The sequence below is a fragment of the Trifolium pratense genome, linkage group LG3 (genome assembly GCF_020283565.1).
Source record: "Trifolium pratense cultivar HEN17-A07 linkage group LG3, ARS_RC_1.1, whole genome shotgun sequence".
Classification (NCBI taxonomy): domain Eukaryota; kingdom Viridiplantae; phylum Streptophyta; class Magnoliopsida; order Fabales; family Fabaceae; genus Trifolium; species Trifolium pratense.
In genome coordinates, this window is record NC_060061.1 from 24,077,562 (window position 1) to 24,098,022 (window position 20,461).

The 20,461-nt window shown below is 32.9% G+C and overlaps 2 protein-coding genes across 3 annotated transcripts; both read right to left on the reverse strand.

Moving 5' to 3' along the window:
• Nucleotides 1–5,818: 5,818 nt before the first annotated feature.
• On the reverse strand, nt 5,819–7,255 carry LOC123914817 (protein MAIN-LIKE 1-like). The gene is made up of 2 exons (XM_045965990.1): nt 7,148–7,255; nt 5,819–6,439 (listed from the first exon to the last, which is right to left on the reverse strand). Exons 1-2 carry the CDS (start codon nt 7,253–7,255, stop codon nt 5,819–5,821), a joined length of 729 nt encoding a protein of 242 aa, XP_045821946.1.
• A 3,009-nt stretch (nt 7,256–10,264) lies between these two features.
• LOC123917714 (delta(24)-sterol reductase) lies at nt 10,265–14,037 on the reverse strand. Of its 2 annotated transcripts, none has more exons than XM_045969517.1 (3): nt 13,949–14,037; nt 11,734–13,000; nt 10,265–10,979 (listed from the first exon to the last, which is right to left on the reverse strand). In XM_045969517.1, exons 2-3 carry the CDS (start codon nt 12,979–12,981, stop codon nt 10,524–10,526), a joined length of 1,704 nt encoding a protein of 567 aa, XP_045825473.1. In that variant the 5' UTR covers nt 12,982–13,000; nt 13,949–14,037; the 3' UTR covers nt 10,265–10,523. The 2 variants fall into 2 exon arrangements, with proteins under 2 accessions (XP_045825473.1, XP_045825474.1); XM_045969518.1 differs by having other exon boundaries at nt 13,659–13,992.
• Between the last annotated feature and the right edge of the window lie 6,424 nt (nt 14,038–20,461).

A 20,461-nucleotide genomic window follows, 5' to 3' on the forward strand; every position in this document is an offset into this window, starting at 1 on the left:
ACAACTAACACATTTAACACCCACCCTCACGCATAGCGTGGTCCTGGGTCAAATGCTCACATTGCAGTCTTTAACCCGACTCTGATACCATGTTAAATAATGTTTGGATTGGTATCAGAGCAACACTCGGTGGGATTTAGTTCCACATCGGATAAATAGGATTCCTGAGAAGAGTTTATAAAGAGGAGGCAATCCTCACATTGCAAGCCGGATTTGTAAGGATGAGTTAGGCCTCGATATTCATGACATGGTATCAGAGCCTATTAAGGGTGTGCAAAAAATTTGGCTATCGTTAACCAAATTACTAACCAATCCATATCCAATCTTAGTTTGCAAAATCCATTTAAAAAAAAAATCACACCACTCCAATAAAAAAACACCAATTATAAACTATAACCACATTTTGTAATTTTGTTTGCTTATCAAAAAAAAAAAAAAAAAAAAAAAACATTTTGTAATTTTGTTTGGAATTGGTTTGAAAATTCAAGCTCAATAGCTAATTCAGGTCCAATCTTCAATTTTTTAAAATTCTTTAAATTGTTTATTATATAATAAAATAATTAATTAAAAGAGGTGGTGGAGGACTGGTGGTCAACACGGCGGTCAACGCCGACCACCGGTGGCCGGCGTGGCGGCGCTCCGACCGACACGACGGCGGACAGCGGTTTTCCGACGGACCTCCAGTGACTTTCACGGCGGACGGTGGCGGTGCTCCGGCGGCCGGCCACCACCAACCACCCATACTATTTTATTATTATTTTATTTTAAAAATCAGACTTTTAATAATTATTTTAAAAATAATTAAAAAATCAGTTTTTAATGTTTTTAGTTTTTCAAAAATTTAGAATTTTAATTTTTTTTTCTATAATAAATATTAGTTTTTTTTATGTATTTAAAAATCAGATTTTTTAATTTTAAAAATTACTCTTTTTTAAAATAATAAAAAATATTTTTTAAACAATATAAAAAACAAGTTTTCGGCTAAGTAAAAAATAATTTGGGTTTATAAAAAAAACTTTGTGGGTTGATTATAAACCAATTCAATCATAAAATTAATGAAAAATTATGTTTTTAAAATAATTAATAAATCTATTTTTTTAATCAACTAATAAAAAAAATTAGTTTAAATAAAAAACCTATTTAAAATTGGATCATGTGAATAGCCTAAATTTTATTACAAACCGGTTATAAATTGGTTTCGATCCGGTTAATAACCAAATCCAAATTAGTTTTTAAAAATAACCGGTTTGTCATTGAAGTCGTTTTGGTTTAGAACCAAAATCATCAATTAGGTGTGGTGTGGTTTAGTTTTCAAACCATGACACCCCTAGAGCCTATCGGGTCTATTGTTGGGCTTCCTACATCGTTCACACTTCAGGTCCATTGGGCCGGGCTGAAGCGCGAGGGGGTGTGTTAGCAGGCAACACTCGGTGGGATTTAGTCTTACATCGGATAGATAGGATTCTTGAGAAGAGTTTATAAAGAGGAGGCAATCCTCACCTTACAAGCCAGTTTTGTAAGGATGAGTTAGGTCTCGATATTCATGACAATGGAGAGACCGGTTATTAATAATAATATATTTGCCGTTAAAAAAAAACTACTTAAGTGGCGAGTTAACTGCTGACAAAGGTAATTTTAGAATTGTGATGTTGCATTTTGTGTATATGTTGCATCATTGGAAAGATCTCCTTTCTTGTTTGCACGACTTCTTGCACTTCTTAAAACGCAAAGATAACCTTCGTTTGCTTGTGCATCGATCCCAGTTATGAGCAGCTTTTCACCAAAAATTGTTGGCGCTAACGTCTCCATGGAACTTGTCATTTGTGAGAGTCTGAGAGAATAAAACTAGTGCAAGTTATTTCTCATTGATGCATGGTGTTCATTATATACAACATAAGTTCCTTAATTGAACCTAACAGACTAAACTAACTTATCTAACTGTACAACAAACTTGCTTAACACTATAACTTGCATTACAAAGTAATAGAACTATACTAGTTAACACTAGCTAAATTTGAATTACAATCAATTGATCTCTTTATAAAATTGATTAAATCACTTAAACTCGCACGTTTTTATTTGAATGATTCAAAAGCTAAAAAAGAAATTGGTTAATCAAAAGCACAATTTTATCATTTAGAAAGGGTACAATTTTTTTTAGTAATACATATGATATCAAATTAGTTTTTTCTTAAAATAAAAGTATAATGGCAGCAAACGAAATGGAAGACATTCCAACTATATTGACACTCCTTATAAGCTTAAATTTTATGTCAAGCGCATAAAAACATATACACAAAGATTAGGGGAACCTTACCCAAAAATATAAGAAAATAAAAAGAAAGAAGAAAAAATAAAATATAAGAGATAAATATTATCATATTATTAATACAACAATATCGATATTATATGTCTAAATATTTAGTGGATTCATTTTCGTCAATATATATATATATATATATATATATATATATATATATATATATATATATATATATATATATATATATATATATATATATAGTGGATTCATTTTCTTTTCAAGGGCAGATCTGCTGAATTGGTGCATTCAAAATTTTATCATCTATTAGTTAGCTTATATACCTTATCATCTATGATGTGGTCTATGCATATATGATGTGTCAATATTTATTAGGCCACCATAAATATTCATGCATGCAAAAATTTGATCAATAAATTTTGTTAATAGTGGGTGTAAGTTGTGTTTTTTTTTTTGTTACAGGGTGTAAGTTGTGTGAATATGATGACAAGTTAAAAATAATTAGATTCACTATTTAATGCTAATAGCCTTTAGATTTAGACTCTCATTGTCTTCTTTTGTTGTCAGTATACTACTACACTTATCCCTTTAGTAACGGTCACGTGTATAGTTATTAGTTTCATTTGTTATTGAAATACATGACTATATTCATATTTAATAATTCATGAGAATAGGAGAACATCAATCGATTGTGAATTATTTAATATTCAAAATTGATTTTTTAATTTAAATTAATAATATATTAATTTTTTAAATTTTCTTTAATTAATATTCATAACATTTAAATTTCTAAATTATAAATAAAATTCTTAATCTCAGGTTAAGTTCAAAACTAAATTATCAATTATCAGTATATAAGTTTGATCTCTAATTTAAATAGTACTTTGTTTATTTTCGTATCTACTAACTAAATTTCATATTACTAGAGACATTTTTCCTTAAAAATTGGAGGGATAAACTTTTTATTCCAAATAATTGACAATTTCGATGACTATATAGTAGAGTTTGTTATTAGTTTTATGGTCAAAATAATATGCAACTTACATTTTTTTATTTTTTTTAATTTTTATAAATTTATAACTTACATTTTTTTATATCCACCCACATATATGTTTCTTGTTCAAATTCTACCCATAATACATAAACGAAACAATTCTAATAATATGATTATGAGATACATCATTATTTTAGTTGGTCCATAGCACAAAACATTTTAGGGTGACACTGATGATGAATGTTTAGATTATAAGCTAATGGTCCAATTTTTAATATATTTTAACTTTATGATAAGTTAAAACTATATATTATTTTAATTTAATATGAGATAAACTCTTCAAATTTACGAGCCCGAATTTATAATTTAATTTTATCTGAACAAAACAAATTGAAGAAAAAACTTGATCTAGCAACTTTGATATCACATCATCAAGTTCTCAACTTTTTTATTCAACATCATCAACAAATTATCTCATTTATGTGTATATCTCTAATAGAACACTTCGCGTGTGTTTGGTTCTGCGGCGGAGAGAATTGATTTTGGCAGAATTGATTCTGTAAAATTGATTCTGGCAAAAATTGATTTTAAGCTGAAGTGGTTTATGTTTGGATATATTCATGAAAAAGTGAGTTGAACAAAAAATTTGAGTGTAAAAATCAATTATAGAATCAGAAGCTACGATTTCTAGCTTCAAGTAGAATCAATTCTGGAGGCAGAATCAATTCTACTTTTGAGAAACCAAACAAGTCAGAATCAATTCTACACGTCCAGAATCAATTCTAGATGCTCCAGAATTGAAACCAAACATACACTTCATCTCAGTTGTCACATAAACCACATATTTGTTACATTATCAAAATTCATGCTCAAAAGCATAGATATAGATGAAGAAAAAGTCGATATTAGACTTTAATATATTAATAAATATAGAGTAATTACATATGAATGAAAGGTAGATGGACAATAAGCCGAGCGGCAAACTTTTTGAATAGCAAAATCAATTCTCTTAAAAACAACATTCATAGCTCGGAAACACAACATTGTTATTCATAACTTTTTGAGCTCTTTGCAGAAGACTCATTCACAGCCTTTGGTGCGAGGAAGCCAAAAGTGTCAAATGCAAATGGTATGAAAGCATGTTGATTGTCAGAACATGTTTTCTTATGATTGGTCACTTTACTTGAAGCAGCTTTAAGGGCTATCTGTCCCATAGTAAAAGTTTCAGCTTTCAATCCAACAAGTGACAAAACTTCAGTCAAATTCACACATGCATGTTTTCCGCCTACCAACCCATACACCATAACATCTGTCGATCTGAAAATTAATTATCTTTATTATGAGTTAGTCAAAAAGTTCACAACACCTTTTTTTTAAGAACAAGACTTTTTTGTTAATTGTTATTTGATTTAGTTCTTTTATTTTTTGGTACAAGTTTTTATTCTTTTTACTGTTCACGTCGGTCGGTGGTTATAACTTATAAATTATAACCTGGGAGCCAACGCGTTTTTACTTGCTATTTATAATTGGTGACAACTTGCCTACCCATTTCATGAAATTGGGCTGGACAACCCATCCTAAGTGTTTTAAATATAGTGGTTGATCAAAATGTCATTTAAAATACTGTTAGTTTTTAATTGTGGTAATATAATTTTTCATAATTATAGATTCACCCCATATGTAATTAAGAAACGAAGGTTCCCAATGCACTTAATTCCCTTTCTTTTGTTTTTTGTTTTTTGTATGACAGACTTAGTTCCCCAATGTTCCAAATTCCAATCACAACCTGCAATGCAATTGTTAGAGTATTTGTAAGGGTTTTCTTAAAAAAAAATATCTTCACTATTTTAATAACCTTGCTTTCAAAAACTAATGGGTTTTCCGTAAAAAAAAAAAAAAAAAAAAAACTAATGGTTTTTTTAAAGGGTCGAAAACTAATGGTTTTTTTTTTTGGAGCATGGTTGATTTGTATATAAATTTATTTATCTTTGCTATTTTTTAATTTTCATAAATCTCCTCCAAATTCTTTAAAAAAGAAAAAAACTCCAAAATAACTAATATAATGACTTTTATTTTTATAAAAAAATTTAAATCAGTTTTTTATCCCTACAATTATAGTAAATTTTAATATTAGATGTTTCATTTCAATGACAAACATTAATTCCATGGTTTTTTAATATATATTTATTAACACCAATGTAATAAAATTCAAACCAGACCGGCCGATTATTTTCTATGATTTTTTTTTACTATATTTTGTATAATTTTTTTTTTTATTTTTATGCATAGATTATTATTTTGCTCATATTTTTATACATATATTATTAATGGAGTAAAATCACAATGAAAGACATAAAATTTGAAATATTATTAAAATTGATAAGGACAAATTAATTAATTGATAAGGACTTAAAATTTCAAAGAGAAAAAAAGTTTAATTACGCAACATTTAAATTATGTCTTTGTAGTGAGTGTCGCATACCTGTAGAAGTGTCGCATACCCTGCAAGGGCCTTTGTAGTAAACATGGATGCATCGTTCAAGTTATCGTAAACAAACCAATGCAGCACTGGGCCAAGAAAATGTATGACATGCAGACAAATCTCTAAACATAACAAGCCATTTGGCATCCACACGTGTGTAACTCTTGTCAGTCAGAATGGTACATCCAACCAACATCAACATCCATGCCCTGGTTGCGCTGTCATATCTCCTGTACAAATTGGCATTCCTCATATAACTCTCATATAGCCACTGCTGTGAAAAATAACCACCCCTCTGCGTTGCAGTCTCTCGCAATGCAAACTGATACTCCTCCCCTAACAACTCAACTGCAAGTGCCGCAGCTTGTTCCTGAGTAACTGATAGAAGAGTATAAAAGTGACCCCTAACAGGCAGATGCAAAAGACATGTCACATCGTCCAGAGTAATAGTCATCTCGCCGATCGGCATGTGAAATGACGATGTCTCAGGATGCCTCCTCTCAACAAATGCGGATAGAAGTTGTGGATCAGTAAGTTTCAAGCTAGTCCGCTCAAGCCAGCACAACCCCGAAATATTCAACCACCCTTGAATAATTTCAGGATGGTGATCAGGAACCCTGTCAGCTACATTTTTTCCTAAAGATGCTATTCGTAGCTCAATTTTGTCACCTACGACACGTTCCTACATATAATTAAAAAAATGCATTGTGAATAATAAATTAGACCGGATAATTGGATGCATACCATAAGACATTGAAAATGAACTATAATAATATTTCAACATTAAATTTGTATTCAAAATAAGGATTTAACAGTTGTAACGAGAGTATAAACAAAACAAATTTAAAAAAAATTGATCAATATAACTTAACAAATAATAACAATACAAACAAAGTGGACTGGGCAATGGGCTTAGAAGCAAATTCAACAAGCCCAATTAATATAAGAAAGAATATTAGGCCCAAATCCAAAAAAGCCCTAAACGTCACTTTAGGCGACTCAAGACCAAGGCGTGACCAACGACAACATGACAACGCCCAGAAGTGAATTCCGCATTATTATAAAATATCTTCTTCTTCCCCGTGTTAGCAACTGACTTGGGAAGGAAGGAACCAACTTCCCACAACCGCCATAGCTTGGAGACCAAGGTTTTCATCCCTATTTTCACGCTATACCACCGAAGAAGATGCTAAAGACCGGATTCTCCGGAACCTTTGCTTGGAGAAGAAGACTAGATGCTCTATAAATAGCTTCCTACTTTCATTTGTAAAGGGATCCTTTTTCTGACTTATAAAACTCCCAGGGTTGTTGGGATTGAACCAAGTGTAATCACACCATTTAATCAATAATACAATCCCCTTTGAGTTTTTACCAGAACACAAAGTATTACTTGACCAAACCATACATAACGAGCAACATGCTGCTCGTATCGAGTCAAAAGACTCGTATCGATCGGCCCTCCAGGCCAACCCTGCTGCACAGCCTGCTGCTCAAGCATTGCCGGCAAAGGCTCATCGTGTTCCGGCTCCCCCTGATGTTGTCGAGACTCTCCACATCCTCTGTTATGCCTAATTCTACCGTCTGATCCTTTGGTGCGCACCACTGGAAAAAAAATTAAAAAAAATCACTGTGAACCGGTACGCTTTGAAAAAAGTGTACCAATATGTAAATTTAATCAAAACCGTTGAAAGCATACCGGTACACTTGAAAGCAAGTGTACCGGTATGAATATTCATACCGGAACACTTTTTTTAAGTGTATCGGTGAACAAATCGAACCGGCACACTTCAAAAAAGTGTACCGGTATGTAAAATTACACTTACTTTTCCTAAAACGTCAAACTCACACCGGAACACTTTGTTTGATCAGGGTAGAGAATGATTTTTTTTTTTTCAATTTTACATTATATATGAGGGCATATTTATAATTTCAAATTTGGTTGTTGGGGTAGAATGAAGATTGTTGGGGTAGAAAAAAAAATTCAAAAAAAAAAAGAGTTTTTACATTCAGCCCAACCCACTTAATTTTGGTCGGACCCGATAACAGATTTGACTAAAATTAGTTCAACCGAACTGCATACACCTCTGCTTAAGTTTAATCTCCCAATACTAATATTTTACACGCACAATAAAAAAACTTTTAAATAGTAATTTGAGCATCAAATAGTTTCAGTTCCATCCTGATCGCAGTTGTGGGGACCTGAATAACTCAATTTGATAGTTTTAAATTATTTAATGAATCTAAAAAATAATTTTTTTTACTTATAATAGTAACTGAAGGATTATACATGGATTTAATGAATTTAAAGATAATATTTTTTTATAAATAAATAATATTAATTATAGTATCTATTTACCGCTAAAGTTATTAATTTATCGTTATTGCTTTTAACCACTTTGCAAGTTTTATATCCTTTATCGTAATTTCACTTATATATATAATATAGAAAGATGATATGCTGATGTACCAAAAAAAATGATACGCTTAAAAATAGGAACAAATAATAATTTAACCAATAGTTAGTTGGTTCAACGGTGATTGACATGAACTTGGTAGAGAGGATCACGTTTCGATCCCCCGCAGCTGTGATCGGGAGGGGCTGGAACCTACTGATGACAAAACTGATCCCAAACCAAATTAGATGGGTCAGTGGACCGAATACTAGTGATAAAGATTAAAAAAAATAATAATTTAGTAAAAAAATGAGAGGATCCGTAAAAAAATAAAATAATAATGAGAGGTGAAGAGTACTGTAGGGGACTGATGATCTGCTCATGCTGTGCTAAAACTTATAAAAAAAAAGCTTATAAAAAAAAATTGTGCTATGCAAAAATAACGTTGGGAGATTAAGTACTTTGGAAATATGAAATTTTTTGTTAATCAAAAAATTGAGCATTAATGTAAGAGGGGTTAAAATACAATTACATAAAAGTATGTTACTAATATTAAGAATTACACATTTTTTATAGTTTTGACAAGTCAGATGGGCTGCTCTACCCAATTCATTGCAATGGGTAGTTAAGAATTTGCCTTTATAATTTATAATTAGTTCTCTTCTTTTTATTCTTTGAATGAATGATTTCGTGTCTGGGGTCATAATCTGCTTGCTTTTCCGTTTTCTTCTAATTGAGAATGGAAAACGTGATCAATTTCAAGTCACCATTTTTTATACTATAATATATTGACCGTATGGAGATTCATGTATTCAAATGTAACCAAGGCTCGTAGAAAGAAATATATACAAAGACTTTATTTATTTTTTTTACAATATTATACAACGACTTTATTATTCTTTTATTATAAAGAAAAATATTATTGGAATTGGAACTAAAAGTACAACACGAAAGATAATGTTTAGAACACCTTTTTCATTCATGAGAAATTTTTAGAACACCTTTTTATAGAAATAACAATATTTTGATGTTACATTTTCGTTTCAAAAAAAAAATCCAAGAACATTTTTATTCTTTGGGTCAGGTAGCGTTTTGACTGCAAATTCCACCTTTAAGGTGGATATGTGGAGTGTCCAACGTTCGAATTCTGGTTGGCCCCTGCATATAAAATGCTGATATCTCTACCAATTGAGTTAAGTTCACATGACTCCAAAAACATTTCTCTATTATAAAAATGTTGGGGAATCCATATAGCGCAAATAGCAATAATGAATAATTTCTCATATATATCCAACATTTTTTTCCCCACTCATAGATTATGTGACATTTAATCGCACATACTTAAAATCCAACAATATTGAGTTTCACACCTCATATATATGATGCAATACATACACTTTCGCTCCCTCACCAAATCGTACCAAGGAGGGTGAGATTGTTGAATTTCAAGTATGAGCAATTAAGTTTAACATCATTTACGAATTAAAAAAATGTTGAATATATAAAAGAGATAAGTCATATTACATATGGTATTCCCCTCTCTTGTAATCCTTACTCTATTAATCCACAATTCATTCAACTAAAAAAGTTGTAATTTCAACAAACAATAAGCTTGAATCCAAAACCAATTTTGTTATGATACACATGCAATATTCACCTTTGATTTGTTAATCAATGGTGGATAATACTCATTTTACACACTTTAGTGTGTGGATCCCTTTTATGGACTGAATCTATTTGACACACTGGGTTTGATGCATGTTATGTTTGCACTCATCATTGGACCTGGATTGGATGCAGTCAGCACCCATGACTACATGCAGTCAGTTAGATCATTATCGTCTGATCAAAATCAGACAGTTAATATTTTAGTATCAAAATTATTATATTTAAAAAATTCAGGATTGTAGTAAATTCTGAGCTGTCTGATTTTGATCAGACAGATGACAGATCATGACTGCAGCTTGACTGCACCAAAACCAAATTCACTTAATCCATTTCCCTCATTATGTGCTAAGGTTCAACTGTGCATGTTTGGTTGAAACCACCAGTGCATCTATAAAAGTTCCTTTGTGGCAAAGTTCGTTTGGAACCAAACCAAACCAAAAACTACATTGATCAAAACGTAGAGACATGCATTGTATTTTATTTAAGGAAAATAATTTCTCTCGTAGACATAGCCATATCAGTCACAAACAGTTAAAATCATCAAGTTAGGTCCACATAATTAATAAAAAGACATTGGAAACTCAAAAACAGAATCAGCAACTAAGCCGATCTGAAGCTAAAGATCCGAAAATTCAAAGATAAAGACAAGTTCAGAGACAACAAGGTGCAACAAATTCTACCATCAGGAAGAATCAGAATTCCAAGTTAGTCTGCTGGTTGATCAACTTCTGCATATGCAGTCTCAAGGTGCGCTTGCTCAGCTTCGCGCACCTCCTTCTCGGTTTTCCTGCCCTTCTTTGATTTGTAGTACACGCTCATAAAAGTCCCAACAGCTCCATACTTCCTCCTACACTCCTCATACAGACCAGCATCGAACATTCTCCAGAAGTTTTTCTCATTCAGCTCAGAGACAGCATACTGAGGCTGAAAACAATGATTTTCAATCATCCAGCTCTCCATTTTACGCACTGCTTCTGCACCATCAAACACCTCACCCCTTAATACAGGACCAGGAGCATAGTAAACTCCAACATCTGTAAACATTTGAGCATACTGTGTGTCTCCCTGCCTGCGTTGCAACTCGAAGCCTGCTTCTGGGTAAATCATAGTTTTGACTGGCAGCTTGAACAGTCTGTGTGGACAGAGCCACAGGGGGTAGATCTGTATTGAAAATCAAAATCAATAACATAACAAAGAAACATATGATAGCAGTAATTCAATCATACAAGAAAACTGAATTCTTAAGACAACTTCCCCACATATCAGCTCGAATTGATATAAAATAGAACAATGTTTTCAAAAAATTAGCATTACTTAGACAATACCGAGACAAACTAGGCCATGTTTACTTTACGAAAACATTTTTTATTTTCTAAAATCCGTGTAAAGTTTACTCAATCCGTGTTAAGTTTACTTAAGAATAAGAGATAATGAACTCTTGAAGTGAACAATTGTTTGCATTTTTTGGAAACAAAGAAAATGCAAAATAATTATTTTCAGAAATGCACCGTCTCTAGCTAACATTTCATCTTCTCTCCATCACAGTGGTTCACTTCAAGACTCTCACATATTCTTATTAGCAAGTTAAAATGAAAATATATTTTAGGAAATAAAAATCGAAAATGTTTTCACAAAGTAAATGGGGTCTTGGTAATACAAGTTTTTTGGAGAAGCAGTAAACTTGAAAGGTGGAAAACACAAGTTGAGGAAACCAATTGCTACGTATCATATCATAATAGACAAAGGAAATGGGCTTTGTTTATGAAACAACCAATTGAAAGCTCATCCCCAACTTTAGTTTCTTATGATTGAAACTATAATTTTAAATGATTTACCGCCTTACCCTGAATGAAACATAGTCTGAAAAAATAAACTGAGTAAAATATTATGAAGGTTTGTAAATGGAAAAGTATACCTCCATTTCACGGTCAACCCATTCTAGTGCATCTCCCACCTTGTACAAAGGAACAAGCATATCCTGGATAACATGCATCTCATGATAATAGTTCCTAATAGCTTCACCTTGAGTTGCCTTGAGAAGAGAAACCTTGGGGGGCATCAACCAGCCAAAAAGAAACCTAAACCAAAATTGATCACCAAATGGGAGAATAAGCTTTCCCTCCCAATACAAACACCTTGTGTGCCTGTGATAATATTCTCTGGTGGGAATGTATTCTACAAACAGTCCTTTCTTGAGTGCTGTCTCTGCATGTTGATAGAACCACGTTTTGTACCACCACCCTACACTGTTAATCTTATTCCCCTTCTTCTTGGCCTCTTCTTTTGAAGCATACCTCCCCGTCATGCACACAGCTTGTGTTGGAGAGTAAATCATAGTTTCAACGAAGTCGGGAACCTTCTCATCATTATCCTGGTCCCCATCTCTAGGACAAAAAGAATCAGAATATGCCTGTGCAATATCTTTCAGGTTACCAACAACTGGTTTATAGGTTAACTTCATGTACTCCTTAATGGGTATAAGCTTGACCTCGGCAGCAACAAGAAGCCCGAGTGTTCCCTGAGACCACGGAATAGCATAATATAGATCAGAGTACTCATTGTCCTTGGTGGCTTTAACAAGAGTTCCATCTGCTAAAATAATTTCAAAGGCTACAACAGTATCGGAAAAGAGGCCATATTTGTGGGAACTTCCTTCAATCCCATAACCATTTATGAGGCCACCAACAGTAAGATCATCGAGCTCAGCAACCACAGCAAGTGCAAGATTCATAGGCACAGTCACCCTGGTGATCTGCCCCATGTTAACAAGGGGCTCTACTCTAGCAATCATTCGATCTTGGTCAATCTCAAGTATGTTCCTAAAATCAGAAAGATCAACCTCAAAATGACGGGCCCTCTTATAGTCGACATTTCTCATCCCAACAGCGACCCACGGCTTACGAGCAGTGCAAACAAGACCATCCTTTGAGGGATTCCTCTGTTTGAGACGCTTGACGACCTTCTCGACATTCTCATCGTGTTCCTTCTGTCGCGTCTTGAAGGACTTCCATTCAGATCTCACATCCCCAAGGTATGTTAGGAAATAAAGTGTGAAGGAAATGGGAAGAACCACAAAAATAACAAGGATCCATCGAAACTGAACAAAGTAGTCAACCCAAATCTTCTTCCTCTTTGGGCGCAGGGGAGCCTCAAGATCCGACATTGCTAACGCTCGTCTCTTACTGCAACAAAGAAAAACAAATGTAACTCCTTTGAAATTTCACAATCACAGCTCTAATAAAAGTTAATTATTCACACTAGTGGTCCAAGTTGTTGAAATTGCATGTTCTCACTGACACAACAGCTTTTTTTTTAAAGCTTGGCTATACACATTTCAAAAAGAACCAATACAAGCAAAAAGTGATCTTTTTGACTAAGCATATGTTTGGATCTGCAATGGATTCTTTTAAAATTACAGTGAAATACCAACTTCACACAGAAGCTTAGTTTTGTAGCTTAACTAAAATCACAGCAGGAGCTGAACTAATCACGTGTTTAGAGCTTCAAACACTAAATCAAACACATACTAAACAAGCAAAAAGTGAATTAAATCGAATTTACTAAGCAAGCTACTACTTCATTATAACAGCCAACTATCTACCAAACTTTGTGCACACAAATTAAATGATAATCCAAACGCACGTTTGAAATAATCGCTTAATTACTTACTACTTACTACTATTACTACAACTACCGATTTCAGATTTAAAAAAACAGAGATGATTGCATGTACATGAAACAAACAGCAAAAAAAATAAAAACAAATAATAGAAATAAAAATGAAGCAGATATAAACTAAGATCTGAAACAAACATGGAAAAAAAAAACAAGTTTACTCACATTGACTAGAAAAAAAGGTAAAAGTACGGTTTGTCCGTAAGATGTTCGATAAAAAAGACAGAGAAAGAAAAAGCGAAGCAGCGAATCTAGTAAAATTTTAGGAGTAGCTTTTAGGAATGAATTTAGAAGTAGTTTGGTGGTAAAGTGGTGTAACCAAATGAAGCAAATACAGTTGAGAAATGAATGAATGGTAGTAAAAGTTGAAGCAAGGATCGAGATAGTCAAAATGCACGTTTTCTGATGAGTTAGAGAAAGTGAAGAAACAATTATCAGAGAGAGAAAGAGAATACCTGAGAGAGAGAGAGAGAGAGAGAGAGAGTGAGGATGAAAGAGTGAAGACGGGTTCTAGAGTGGGGATTATATTTAAACTAAAAAATAATGGAGTGAGTTGTATTTTGATGCCTTTTTTGTCTTATTGCGACTGAATTAAACAAAAAAGGTAAATGCTGAGTTGTAAAATAGTTTATCTTCTTCCCCGAATAACACCATGTACAATGGTCTCTCAACACCAAAACTTTTCTTCCACATAATTATTTAACACTTATTCAATTTTTACCCTCTCCAATAATTTTTTCATTCAACACTCTACCCCACCATTTTCTCTACCCCACCACTTTTTATTTCATATTCTTATTTAAATTTATATTTTTGTTTTTATGATTACATAAAATTACAATTATCGATTAAAATAATTAACACTTAACGATTTATTTTTTAGTTTTTTGTAATAAAAACAAAATTTATTTAATGAAATTATACGATACAAATCATCTTAACTTAATTTAAAAGGCAAAATTATACTACAAGTTCTTTATCTTATTTTTTGGTAAAATTTTGGTCCTTTATCTTTTTTTTGTAACAATTTGGTCCTTTATCTTTTTTTTTGTAACACTTTGGTCCTTATCTTATTTATTTATAAAAAATAAAGGATCAAAATGTTACAAATAAAAAAAATAAAGGACCAAACTGTTAAAAAAAGGGACTAAAGTGTTACAGATAAAAAAAATAAAGGACTAAAGTGTTACAAATAAAAGATAAAGGACCAAAATGTTACAGAAAAAAGATAAAGGACCAAAGTGTTACAAAAAAATAAGATAAAAGACCTGTAGTGTAATTTTGCCTAATTTAAAATACAACACACAAGTAACGTAATTAGTACGATACAAATATTTTGAAATGCAATACAACACACTAGCAACATAATTAGTACGATACAAATAATTTAAAATGCGATAAACACACGAGCAACAACGTAATAATTAGTACGATACAATAATCTTCAATCACGTAATAATTTGTTCATATAATTAAAACGGTTTCGGCATGCAACTCCATCACGCGGAGGATCGAATGAGCAATACTCATTACAATAGTCAGCAATTTGACCCCAATATGTTTCACCTTTCTGGTTTCTCCCGACAACACTGCTTGTTCCAAATTTGATCCACCCACTAATTAGCACCAAATTTTGTTCAGTGTTCCATGATGGTTGCTGGTTTTTCTTGCTCTTAGGAGTTGAATCTTCATTAGCAATAGTTATTTGTGTTGAAAATTCGGGAAAGTTAGGTGTACCACCACTCGGAAAATTTTCATTAACCATCGGCATGTAACCATTAAACGGGGGTGTTTGAGATGGATTTCTCAGCATAGATCCATAATATGGATGAAAGTTTGGAACAAAGGATGATTGGTTGAAATTTGGTGTTAAACCAAAATTAGGTATGTTTTGAGGATGTTGGTTGAAAAATTGATTTGAATTTTGATAATTGTTGGGATTTTGATAATTGTTGGGGTTTTGATAATTGTTGGAGTTTTGATAATTGTTGGGATTTTGAGAATTGTTGGGATAATTAGAAGAATTGTTGGGATCCATTTCACTAAAAAAAGATTAAAACTTCAAAAGAAAGACTAATTAGAAAGATAATAATAGATTAAGATAGTGAAAAACTTGGTTTTTTTTTCTGTGTCCAAATGAAATGAATCAAGTCTCTATTTGTAGAGAAAAAAAAAATCACGAATTTTGGTAAAAAAATAAAAAAATAAAAAATTAATTTGCAATGAGATAATTGAGTTTAAAGGATAAAAATCATAAAAATCGCCCGCCCCAATCAGAAGCAGCCACGTGGCCTGCTTTATCCAAGCAAAGCTTCTCTCTCCGGGTTCAATGCTCCCTCACGCGGTCTGTCGGCGCGTGTGCCACACGCGCCTGTCTGGACGAATCGAAGCTTGCCAGCTGTCCCCCGTGGCAGTGTTCAACTCAGTTGAATCTCTTCATCATCTCTTTCATCCACATCAGTTTCAACACATTGATTGCAATGGTTTCAACACCAATTTTGCAGTTGAAAGACAAATTCAACAGACCATTGCACTTGGTCTAATAGCTTACTCTAAAGGAGTTTACTTGTGTAAAACTTTCCTGGCATTATTAGAAGATATTTTTCGAGAGATGGAGAAACATAAAAAAGTTTTAAGCATGCTATATGGTCTAAATGTTGAAGCTAGACTTCTGGAAGCAGGTTAATGTTATTCCATTTTAATTCTTAGGAATTTCAGTCGGAGTCAACCCGAAATCAGAGAGACTTGGAAGCCAGTGGTGGATATTATGACTAAAAGGTTAAACACTTGGAACAATTGTCCTTTATCTTATGGTGGACGAATCACTCTCATTAACTCGATACTGGCTAGTTTACCCTCTTTTCTTTTTTTCTTTTTTTTCAAGGCTTCGTATTGTATTTTAAAACAATTAGTGAGGATTCAAATAATTTTTTTTGTGGGGAGGAGGGATAGAGGACAAGGAACTATGTTGGGTCAAATGAGACAAAATATGTTTACCCAGGGAGCAAGATGGTTTAGGGTAAAGAATTTAGAACTTTTTAATTTGGCGTTGTTGAGCAAATGGAAATGGGGATTTTTATCTGACGGTGAAATAGTGTGGGCTAAGTTGTTTTGCTTCAGATACGACCACATATTGACTTAAATATTGGGTAGAAACACTTTCTAGAATGGAGCAAAGAACTCGATTTGGTGGAAAGATGTAGTAGGCTCGGGGTAGGGGGTGAGGATGATTGATTTAAGTTAAATGTGAAAGGATGTGTCGATGATGGTAATGACATTGAATTTTGGATGTTTAAATGGTTTAGGAATCACTCTTTCAACGATTTATATCCTAATCTATTTACAAAAGAAGTATTTCTGAATGTTATGATAGCAAATAGGCTAATTGGGAATGGGGAGGTTCCTTTGTGGCCATGGAAGTTGAATGGTCGGTTGTCAGCTAGTGAGTAGCAGCAGGTGGAAGAACTTTCAAAGTTGTTGGCAGGCTTCTCTTTACATCCGACTACTCCTGATAGTTGGCGATGGATGTCAGGTACATTTGATTTTTTCTCCGTTAAGTCTTGTTACATTGTTTTACTATAAAATCGTCAGGTATAGGATTTGGATCCTAATGTGTTGGCAGTTATTAGAAAGCTATGGAGGAATGTTGTCCCGTCCAAAGTCACTGTTTTTGATTGGCGGTTATTACTATAAAGGTTACCCACGAGGACAACGCTCAATCATAGAGATATTTTGAGTACCCCTTGTATTCCCTTATAATATATTTGCTTATAATAAAAAGGAGGCGAAGAACAACCATCAAATTGTAATATTGTTTTCTTATATAAGAATATTCAAATTTCTGACTTCGGCCTAGTAATAAAAAATAAATATTGAAATTTCTTTAATGCTAACAATTTTTTTTTATTCCACTCTTTTTAATTTTTACTCTTAAATGAATATAATTTATGCGAGGTGAGTCTCAATATTTATATGGAACCTATTTTTAAAATGAGAATTCCATATTAATTTAATTAATTTGAGAATAAATATTAAAGAGAGTGTTTGAAAGAGACTTTTTTTTTATTTATTGAAAGAGACTCTTTCTACCACTCCTCTTAAAATTTTGATATTTATGTTAAATTTTAAATTTTATATATAACTTCTGATGGATAAATTATGAGATGTATTACTCCCTACTCATCCTAAATATAATAAAAAGCTAAATATGTTTTTTAACTCTATAAAAGATTAATTATTTTCATCTTTAAACTAACACTTAATTAAACGATAGTCAACTATTAGTTTATAGGTCGTTTTAAAAAAACTATTAGTTTATAGATGAAAATATTTGATTTTTTTTTATAGGAACGAAAACCAAAGTTGGGTTAATGACAATTAATGTATCTGATTTAAAATTTATGGTAGATACATTAATTTTTTTGACTCAACTTTTCTTCTTATTTAGGATTGGAGGTAGTATAATTTATTATACAAACATACACAAAATAAATATTTGTGTCACCAACAATAACTCCTCCCTACAAAACCGTTTTTTGAGTTTTTTTTTCCTTCCATATTGTACTATGTCTAGGGAAAGCAAAGATTGCACTAATTTCTCTCTACAAAATCGACATGTGAAGTAAGTGATGGATAATTTTCGCAAGTGAACGAATTACCACGTAGTAATAAAAATAACGATCCACAGGGATTGTGTGATTAAACTAGTCTAATAGTGTTCATAAACATTATGCAAGAAATACACATAAATTGGGGGTATGTTGAGTGATGAATTGTTAGAAAACGTGCTTTGATATAATGGAAAAGCGAGGTAGAATCATCGGAATCACCTAGTCTATAGCTAAACCACATGCAATCTACTACATCATAGGAATCTACTCAAGTGTTCACAACTGGATCAACAAATTAGTGAATCGCAATCTCTTGTCAAAATCCACTCTATTCGTTGTCGATACTCCCCCGATCTCTCGGGCGGAAGCTACCTACAACGAATGATATGAAAGCGCGTCGATCGTTCGCTACACTCTATGTCTCAATCTCTCGACCGGAAACACTCGAGTGCTCAATGCAATTCAGTTCAGAAATTAAATCAATACTCTCGCACGTGACTTAACTCGAAATCATTACAACACTAATGAAGGATTATAAAGCATTAAGAATAGATTTGCATTGAGTAAACACATGAATAGAGTACATTCTTACATATAGCAGATCACAATTGATTCATCTACATCCTAGACTATCCTAGATCCTACCTCCAAAAGAAGCTTAGCTCCTCATGTTGCTTCGTTCGCGTCCTCGCTTCAACTTCATGGCTTGAGAATCCATGCTATTGAGGCGCTCGGAGCTATCCTATGGAGTCCTTGATCTGGATCTTGATGCTTCCAAAATCAGAGAATAGATGAATATTGCAGAATTTTCCAACCCCTTAACAGAAAAATGCAGAAACCTTATATAATGATCGCAACCACGCCGCGCGCCAGATCTATCACGCCGCGCGTGGTTGCAAATCCTTCAACTTCGCTGTGCGTGTAACGGTATCACGCGGCGCGTGATCCAATCTGAGGTCTCTGATCTTCAGCTCTGCCATCTTCACGCCGCGCGTGATCAAGTCAGAGAGCAATCCAATTCCTGAACAAAGCTTCACGCCGCGCGTGGTCAGGTATCACGCCGCGCGTGATCAAAGTGAAAACTTGGCTCCCTGTGATCTCCATCACGCGGCGCGTGATGGGCTACGCCCCCAGCGTAGTGAAAATCAGCAATTTCCTGCAATTTTTCCTGTTTTCTTGCAAAACAAGTAATCAAGCTTATGATTAGATTTCTCTTATATTTATTGCTTAAAACCTACTAAAAATGCATTTAATGTTGCTAAAATAGGCATGGATTAGAGAGTGTGACGATCCGTCATCAGTAAGGATTGCACTCACTTATAAACAGGTCATCTCGCAATCGATGTGAGATTTTTACCACATCTTCCTTTGCAGTTTTGTCATACTCTCTTTGACATGATCGTTTAGGTATCCAAAAGAACATGTTTTAAATTCACTTGGAAACAGTAAATTGATTGAATGTAATAACTAAAAATTTACATTCTCATTTTTGCCTTCTCATCGTCTTTGTAAACATGTTAAAAATAAATCTTGTTTCTAAGGACACTTCAAACATCATAACAATACAAAATATTCTTGTTCCTACTTTTTTTTTCAAATCAAAACAAATAACACAGAACCAAAAAACAATTACTACTAATAAAAACTGTAATAATTTGTCGGTTTTACTTTATAAATTATTGTTAATAAAACCTCACTTTTAATGGTCCATAGGTTATGAAAGTTTTGGTTGCTAATTAGTCATAAGATTAAAGACAATTAATTTGGTGGTAATGGCTTGTTTATTCTTGATGGTAGAATCAAGCATATATAATATAGTCTTTGGTCCCTAAGCTTGCTCTCATTCCATTATTCAGAAATATATACACCATCTATATAGTTGAGAGTAAGAGCTTAGAAGAGTCAAAGACTGTGCATTCACAACACTGTAACAATGGCTGGAGGTAATTGTTTAAGTTCCTATTTTCCGCATTTGGTTTATTGATCTTGTTGTTCTTTTGTTGTCAGGAACATAAGATCAATTGAATTAATCTTACATTTGGTATCAGAGCCTTTCTGCCTCTGCCTTGCTCATTGTTCCAATTTTTCCATTTTCGGTAAAATTTGAAGATTTCATTTTAATTTAAGTTTAAAGCATTGTTATTGCAAAATATTATGAGAAATTTTCGTTTCATTGAGTTTCTAAGCTTTATGTTATTTGAGTCATTCGAAATAGTGCCCAGGATATCAAGAATTGTTTCCAAGTTTGAGATTTTAAGTTTTGGGTATTTTGTTTTAAACCTTTTTAGTCAAAATTAAAATTGCAATTGTGTTGGAAATAATTTGTAGGGTTTTTATGGGTTAATGATTGTTATTTTC

Bases quoted from the DNA above. Each gene is read 5' to 3' on its own strand.
- LOC123917714 (XM_045969517.1), bottom strand. From the start codon at position 12,981: ATGTCGGATCTTGAGGCTCCCCTGCGCCCAAAGAGGAAGAAGATTTGG. The intron at 10,980-11,733 runs GTATACTTTTCC...TTTTCAATACAG, and splicing joins GGGTTGACCGTGAAATGGAG to ATCTACCCCCTGTGGCTCTG.
- LOC123914817 (XM_045965990.1), bottom strand. From the start codon at position 7,255: ATGCTTGAGCAGCAGGCTGTGCAGCAGGGTTGGCCTGGAGGGCCGATC. The intron at 6,440-7,147 runs GTAATACTTTGT...AATTATATGTAG, and splicing joins GTTATGTATGGTTTGGTCAA to GAACGTGTCGTAGGTGACAA.